General features: G+C 53.2%; 1 protein-coding gene across 1 annotated transcript in view; it reads right to left on the reverse strand.

Annotated features, from left to right (window-relative positions):
• LOC103074541 (calmodulin-like protein 3) overlaps positions 1-8,682 on the reverse strand; it is a 27,796-nt gene that overhangs the window by 15,516 nt on the left and 3,598 nt on the right. The window contains 2 exon segments of the mRNA XM_007465842.1: positions 4,227-4,728; positions 4,731-4,931. Coding sequence (XP_007465904.1) covers positions 4,227-4,728; positions 4,731-4,931 — 703 coding nt within the window.

Genomic DNA, 8,682 nt, shown 5'->3' on the forward strand with positions numbered 1-8,682 from the left:
GGGGAGGGTGAGGGAGGGTGGGGTCCCTCCACCAATGCTCAGCTATCCCAGGTCTGCAGGGCAGCACCAGGTGACCAGCCAGGACAGCCTGGGCCCACCTGACGCTAGACTCCAGATGCCACCCCTCGTTCTGTACCGAGGGCCTGGCTCCTTCCCCACCCTGGAGATTCTGAGGCCATTAGAAAGGTGGGAAGACTGGAGGAGATGTTTAGGGGACAGTGTGAGATTCCTTCACTGACTGTCTCCACGGGTACTGTCTCCCCGGGCATGGAAACCCACCATCCTTTCTAGGTCAATTCAAGCACGTCTCCCAGGACTAGCCCCATGACGTTTCCGTTCCCCACGCTTGTCGGAAGGTGCCCCAGCCCCCCAGCCCCTGGCACCTGATCAGAGGGTCAGGGGAGGGCTTTAACCAGTTGCTTCCCCTCTGGGTGGGGGGACGGGGTATCCAGGCACCTGTCTGAGAACCCAGTTGCTATAGAAACGACCACCCAAAAGGCAGGATGGTGGGGAGGTTGGCAGGTGAGTTGGGCCCAGACCTTTTTCAGAGACAGGTTTTTTTTTTTGCTTTGTTTTTTGGTGGAGAAACACATCTTGTATTCCTCATTCATATTCATTGTGGGCAGTCTCCAGCCCCTACACGTGAGTTTTAATTTTAAATTTCTCCAGGGAAACAACGGAGTCATTTTTAGCCGGCTGGTTTGGGGAGACTTTGAGCGACCCCTGGAATCCGCAGGAGCCTGCAGGGCTGAGCTGTGTTTGATTTAAAATTGGAAACAGGAGGCAGAAGAGTGGCTTTATATAGCCTGGGAGGTCCAGGAGCCCTGCACTGATTTATGACAGGCCTGCCGAAAGCACATGGAAGCCGAGGTAATATTTATAAATTCCTTCCCCAAGGATGGATGGAATGTTCTGAGCTGCAGTCAGAAAGCACCTTTTTGGGGGATGAAGGGAGGTTAAGTCCAGTTATTCGCGGACTGAAAGGAAAAGGGAACTTGAGCATGGAGGGGCTGCTCCAAGTCTGTTCCGGAAACGCGGGCTGCTCTGCAGGCCTGGACTCCTCGCTCAGGTCCTCAGGGCCCCCCTCCCAACCTCCTCCCTCCCCTCCGCCCCGTCCTACTCAACGAGGCCAAGGACCTACACCTGGCAATTGCAGTGACTGCACTTTACCAACAAAACATCTATCTAGGTGTCTGGGGACAGAACAAGTCCTGGCGCTGTGGGGAGAGAGAAGGAAAAGAAGATGGAGCGGGGGCGGCGGGGGAAAGGGGGAGAGGAGGCTGAAGACAAACGCGGGTGTGGCCCAGGAGCCCGAGTCCCTGGCCGAGGCCCAGGTGTGACGACGGGACACCCGGAGTGGGAGTGGCCGGCGCCCGGCATGGAGGTGGGCACTGTGAAGGGTTCGCCTGGCTGTCAGCAACCGTGAAGGACTTGCACCCACTGCAGTTTGGACACACCAACCAAGGCAGGGGACCCCCAGATTCAGAGAGCGCCACCCTCTGTGTGCCCCTTGGGCTGGCATCCCTGTCCCTAACCTAGCAGTTTGGGAGAGCGGCCAGCCATGTGGCCGAGCTGGCTGATGGTCTTGCTTGAATGAGAAAGGACAACAGAAAACATTAAAAAAAACTGTGTCAGGAAAGTAAAACCCAGGCGGGGCACATTCAGCTCTCTAGTCCCCTCAGCCTTGATGCCTGATTCCCATCTGCATGCAGAAGGGAGGCGTATCACTAACCTATGTGTGCCGGTCCCCCGTGGGATGCACTCCCCCCAGTGCTCCGGGTCACGAGAGCCAAGCTGGAAACAGCAGGCGGTGGTCTGTGGGGCTCTGCTGTCTCTGGGGACCGGGGAGAAACTGTCATCTTGGTTCCAGTCTGCCCAAACCTCTCATCCGCAGCCTGGTTTCTGGGTGTCACCGGCATACCCACGGGAAGGACAGGAGGTCTTGCCAACACCAGCTGCGTTCCTGCCCTGGCCCCAGGGGTTCTCATGACAGGTTCTAAAGCCGGTTAAATGCAGGCAGGGTGGTTCTGGTGTGATGCCAGGAGGCCGGACAGAGATGCAGAAAGACACCTCACCCATTCCAGCTTAAGTGCTGCCAGGCACACAGGTCCCCATACTTCAGGGCACCCACCAGGACAGAGGGGATTGAATGCCAGCTCCCCAGCCAGGCCCACACTGGCAACTGTAGACCCGTGGACACTGTGCAGGGAGACCTGGAACCCCCCCTTCCTTACCTCTGCTTCTTTCCCTCCTGCAGCACTGAGCACACGTTCCATGAAAGACACAAGGTCCCTGGGGATGACGTCAGCGCTTCTTTTGGCAGATGGGACCATGATGCACATCTGAGCCTCTGAGGTGACAACGGGCTTGGCTCTCTGCTCATGGCACCGGGGCAGCCACATCCATGGCACCTAGACGTTCCGTCCACTCTTACGGGCTTGCTCCCAAGCCTGCACCTGCAGGAGTTCAGCCACCCCCGACTGTTGAGGCTGTGGGAGGATGAGCCCAAAGAGGCCAAGCCTGCAAGGCCCCGCGGTCAGAGCACCGGTTTCTCTTCCCGCACAAAGGGGGCTCTACAGCTGCCCCGCCGGGGCCAGTTCCCAAATAAGACCCCGGCTTTTCCCTTGGACTGTTCCGACGGGTGGAAATACAGAGTGTTGGTGCTGGAAGGATGATAGCAATGGTAGCTGTCATTTATTAAGCACCTACTGCATACCAGGCATGTTAAGATTATTTCTGATCCTCACAAGTGCTGGAGGAGGCGCGATTCTCATCATCAGGTCACAGTGGAGGCCACGGAGCTCTAGGGAGGCTGTGAGTGAGATCAGGGGCACAGACCTGCATCCAACTCCAGCTCTGCCCCTTACCAGCTGTGGGGCAGGCTGCTTTCTTAAGCTCTCGGTGTCTCGGCTTCCTCATCTGTAGATGGGGAAGCTGCAAAGGGTGGCCCCCCGTAGGGTGGTAGTGAGTCACTGCACAGGCAGTGTGCTCACAGCAGGGCCCGGCTCCCAGGAAGGGCTGCCAGAGTGTCAGCTGTCACCACGGGGAGGACGAGTGATTTGGGCCCAGTCGGCAGGGCAGCAATAACTACATTCCCAGTCTGTCCGGCCCCAGAGCCCATGCTCTTCCCTTTACGTATGAGGAAACGTGCATGGTGGGGAGGGTGTCAGGAAAGAGGACTTGCCAAGATGGGCCAGCTGCTCTGTGACTGTCCCAGGGCTGGCAGCCCTCTCTGATGACCCCAGGTGTAGTGTCCACCCCACGAAAACACTGAAATAATCTCTGACAAGCCCCTTCGGCCTTTGGGTTATCTGATGCCACCTCTGGGAGCCAGGGTTTAACGCGGGAAGCATTGTCTCATGCTTTTGCACCACACGGGCCCTCTCCAGCCCTGACTTTCTTCAAACTGCACTTCCCAACAACTCCATCATGAATGTAAGAAATCCATGAACACAGACCACTGTTCCTTCCCCACCATAATCGACTCAGATCTTAGAAGCTCTACATGGATTTTTAACCACCCTTTGCTGCCAACTTCTCCATTTTATTTGAAATAAATATTCAAGATTTACCTTGCCTAGACTCCTCTCTGTTTGCTACGCCCATCAATACAAGGTTTCACCGCACTTCCAAAAAGCACAAAAAGAGGATTCCTGCCTCTTTTAAACCCTGGACTTAACAAAGATCATTTCCATTGGAACCAGAGAAAAACAGACGTTTTCTTTATTCCCCTGTGGCCTCTTTCTCCCTTTCAAATTTCCCTCCAAGAAGGTGAATACAAACGTGTTACAACTGACTCCCAGCTTTAAGAGATGAATCACCTCACCGCGGTTTGGCACAGAGACAGAAGGGAACAAGAGAGCGCAGGGGAGTGGGGGGCGGGGAAAGGAGGTGGTGTTTCTCAGGAGGCCAGACCCTGGTTGTCAGCCTCCGAGAGCGCCCCTCACCCCAGGGCCCTGGTCCACAGCGGATGGAGGTGCCGGTTGCGCTTTAGGGAACTCACGTGGAGGGCTCCCATAGGGCACACCGTGCCCTCCCTGGGGCACGAGCGGCCAGTGAGGCTGTGACCGTCCTCCTGCCCTGGTCGGTGCACAGGGACGTCCCTGAGCTTCTGCTCCCGAGGGATGGAACATTTGGGGTTTGCTGGGCTTGGGAGCGGCCTGTGTCATCCTGCAAGGAGAAGGTGGGGAGGTAGGCAGGAACGAGGAGAGGAAAGGGGGACAGACAGCTGGATCAGGTCAACCAGCGGAGGAGCTGTGCCCGGAGGGGCCGGGGGAACGGAGGCAGGTCCTCCGGCGCCTCCCGCGGAGCCCCGGACACCCTGGGTGGGGGTGGGGCTGCGGCCGCCCTTGGAGACCAGCAAGCGCACGAACTCCTCGTAGCGCACCAGCTCGTCCCCGTCCACGTCCGCCGACCGGATCATCTCGTCCACTTCTTGGTCGCTCGGCTTCTTGCCCAGCCGGGTCATCACGTGCCACAGCTCGGCCGCGCCCATCAGGCCGTTGCCGTCCTTGTCGAAGACGCAGAAGGCCTCCCGGATCTGGTCCTTGGCGTCCCTGCCCTTCACCTTCCGGGCCATTAGGCCCAGGAACTCGGGGAAGCCCACAGTGCTGCTGCCGTCACGGTCCAGCTTGCCCACCAGGTCCCGGAGCTCGGCCTCAGTGGGGTTCTGGCCCGGCGACCGCAGGACGGCGCCCAGCTCCTGCGTGCTGATGGCGCCGTCCCCTCCTTGAACTCGGCCACCTGCTCCTCGGTCGGCTGCTCGGCCCTGACCGTTGCGGGGAGGCGGTCCTGCACACGGGTGTGGCGGGGCGCCGGGAGGTGGCCGGGTGCGGGGCCGGCGGCTGATGTTCTGGCCCCGGCTTGACTTGGAGCCGGGATGTCCCTCACCGTGCACGCTCCCCGCCCTGCGGTTGCCTGAAGTCCGGGTCCTGTTGGAGCAGGAGTCCAGGCCCAGGCAGTGGGCCGGCCGGCTAGTTGCACTGACGCCAGCAGCTCTAGGAAAGGACGGGCCCTCCTCCCCACCGCCCAGAGCCCCCGGGACCAGTGGGGACACCTCCAGAGAGGCTGGTAGACAGCCTCTAGAGAGATGAGTTCTGGGTCTGCCTACCGGAATCCCACCCCCGCAGTCTTCACACCCTCCACTCAGTCAAACCACTGGCTCTGAGCTCTTTCCTGCCTGTGGCTGAGGGTTTTGGCAGGAGGAAGAACAGACGTTGTCTTTGCCTGAAAAGAACTCCCTTTCTTTTTCTTTGGTTTCCAAAGTCTGAAAACCTCAGGGTTCCCAAGAGGGTTTTCAGAGGAGAAAAGAAAAATATTTTTTCTTCAGATAGAAGCAGGCTGTCCCCAGATCCTGCAGCGGCTCATATGTATTCCAACCACAACACAGCTAGTTAAGGAGGAAACTAACAGAAACAAGCAAGATAATGAGATACTTTCAATAAGTGCTATCAAGGAAATAAAGGGTGGTGATGGAGAGCAGGTGGGGAGGTTAATTCTGCAGCAATGGTTGTAGAAGTCTTCTCTGCAGAGGTGGCACCCAAGGGTGACCTGAGGGGGAGAAGGGGCCTTCCAGGCAGAGGCCAACAGGTTCCAGGTCCACAGGTGGGAGAGGCTCGGTGTGGCCAAGGGACAGAAAAGAGGCCGGTGCAGCTGCAGCCCAGGGTGAAGGGGAGAAAGCAGGAGATGAAGAAGGGAAGACAAGCGAGATTTGTCAGAGGCGAGAGGAATTCACGTTTATCCTCCAATCCATGAGAACCCCTGCACATTTTAGCAAGGCCACGTCTGAAAGTCTGAGCTTCTGGTTTCGGGAATGGGAATGGACAGAGCTGAAGAAAGGGGTGTTTTTAAGAGGAGGTTCTCGAGAAGGTGAAGTGGGATGCCCACCAGGCACACACGCTCGGAGCTTAACTCCCAGGAAGCCCAGGGAAGGACCAGCCACAGAGTGAGAAGAGGTGGCTTTGCCTGTGGGAATCCATGCAAATCCAAAGTGGTGAGACCCAGAGGAGCCAACGAAGGACTGAAGGAGACGAACGAGGCCGGATGCTGCCCGACTTCGAAACTTACTGTCGAGCTGCAGTGATCCAGACAGTGTGGTGCTGGCTGGAGAGCAGACAAGTAGATCAGTGTAACAGAATAGGGAACCTAGAGAGGGACCCCTATCAAGAGAGTCACCCGAGCTTTGACAATGGAGCAAAGACGGTCTCTTCAACAAATGGTGCTGGAACAACTGGACATCCACCTGCCAAAAAAAAAAAAGAATGTGGACACAGACCTTATACCCATCACAAGTAACTAAATGGACCATAGACCTAAATGTAAACACAAAACTAGAAAACTCCTAAAAGATAACGTAGGGGAAAATCTGGATGACCTTGGGTTTGGTGATGATACAAACCCAAGGTCTGTAGTTTGAGTTTGGGCTGGGTTTAGATGATGATCTGTGAAAGAAAGAAATGACAAACTGAATGCTTTAGTCTGAATGTGTCTCCCCTCAAATTCACATGCTGGGGGGACGTATTCATGAAATGCTGCAAGGGCAGGATCAGGAGAACCACTGGACAAAGGCGTGTAGCTGACAGCACCCTGGGGAACCAAGGGCCAGCATCACGATGAAACTTGTGCCTGACACTGTCCCGCTGATGGACTGCATCCTGCCTCACCTACGAAGGGTAAGTGGACAACAGGTATCTGCAGCTTTCTGGGTCATGGCCTGTGTTCTTCAAAAAGACACATTGAAACGGAGCTCAGCAAGGGTTTTAAGCAGAGTTGCTCATGACTCACAAGGCACAGGGCTGTGACAACTAAATTGTTGCAACTCACTGGTTAGGAAACTATGACAGAGGGAATGTTTTTAATTTGCTAGGCTTCTGTATTCTCCCCCTGTGGCCTCTCAGTGCACTGATTCCTTTCCCCACAGCATATACTTGTGGTCTTAGGACCCATTTAAACATTTCAAAATTACTGGGGACTCTAAAGAGCTTTTTAAAATGTCTGTCAATATTTACTGGGTTTGAAATTAAAACTAATAAAATTTTAAAATATTTAAATATATTTTATGTATTTATAACTTTTAAAAAACAAACAAAAAACCCATTACATGTCAACACAAATAACGTAGTTTTATAAAAAAAATTAATTACTGTATAAAAAATAAGAGTGGTACCTAAAAAAAACCCAAAAAACCCCAGAAGAGTAGTACCTAAAAACATAATTTTGCAAATCTCTTTAATGCCTGGATTTATGAAAGCATGTCTGCTTCTGCACTTGGTCTGTGGGAAGATGTTTTGATTTGAAGTGCATGATAATCCAGCTTCACACAGCTATGCACAGCTGGCAAAGGAGAGAGCATTTAATGACCCTTTCAGGTAACTGTGGTTATTCTTCTTTGATATCATATCAAAATTTGACAGGCGGTAGCTTCTTAAAGGTTGGTTGTAGTGTGAACTCTGAAACCATGCCAATGAACTTTTCATCCTGTTACATTAAAATCCATTGTTCACTCCTGTGCTTTGAATGGATCTTTTGCAGGCATGATTCTGTGATGCTATGCATTGGTCATTTGGAAAATACTGATTTACTGAGTTCTGCAGATCCTTTGAATGTTGAATCACTGTATGTATAATTTTTAAAAATCACATTCATTAATTTTACCACCAATCCCATTAGAAAAGTCTTTAAGTATTGGGAAGTCTCAAGCTCACAGTGGCAAATACAAAATCTAGAAAGTTCTAATTTTCATTTGGATGCTGAAATTTTATTATTGCAACAAATACTGTCAGTTATTTTCCCTGAAGTGCCAGGCTCACTTCATCGCTTTTTGAGAAAATGCCAAATACCCAGTCTGAGTAACCACAGTTTGTCTATCAGCTGTTTTTCCCCCAAAACTGGCGTGCCATGAAAAAAGCTCACCTTGCGACTTACGTATGCACACAGGTGCTTTTCTTACAACAAATCCTACTAGACTATTCAGCAGAGAATTAAGGATGTGCATGCAAGCGTTGAAATAATAATTTTACTGCGTCTGCAAGAACGTTCTTAAATGAAGCTGGCTTTTTAAAAACTTGAGACCATGTGGTGGTGAAGGCTATAATGACTGCCGGTACAGGAGCCTTGATTCTTGCTAAGGGGCTGGTGATTCCACCCACCAGTGCTCTGAGCTCAGTGCAAAAAGCTGACACGGTGAAAGTGGCAAATCTTGTCTGGTATTACGAGAATAGTTGTGACCACCCAGGCTTCCTGAAAGGGTGTTGGGGACATCCTCCCCTCAAATGGATCCATGGAACACACTTGGAGGACCACAGTGGTAGAGTTGAGAATCAGGAGTGAACCCAGTGTAGAATTGCCTGGGCTGGAGGTGAGAGGCACCGAGGGTGCTGGGATCCTGGTGGGGACAGCGGGGTTGGCCTTACAGAGTATAGTGTTAATAAGGACCTCAACAGACCCACAACGAGGGGAGGGCCTGCTGCAGCTACTTTCTTAGAAGAGCAGGTGACCCAAGGTGTTGCCTTCCCCCCTGAACTGGTGCTACCATAGCTTTTGTTAAACAGAATTTGTGCCTCTCCTGCTGGGCGCTATAGAAAAGGATATAGATTGGGATGCCTAGTCTTTTCAACCAGCTCCATTCCTGTGCCCTCCTAGAATGGGTGTGGCCGCCGGCCTCTCTCTCCTTCTCTCTTTCCC

The sequence above is a fragment of the Lipotes vexillifer genome, unplaced genomic scaffold, assembly GCF_000442215.2.
Source record: "Lipotes vexillifer unplaced genomic scaffold, Lipotes_vexillifer_v1.1 scaffold7, whole genome shotgun sequence".
NCBI classification, from domain to species: domain Eukaryota; kingdom Metazoa; phylum Chordata; class Mammalia; order Artiodactyla; family Lipotidae; genus Lipotes; species Lipotes vexillifer.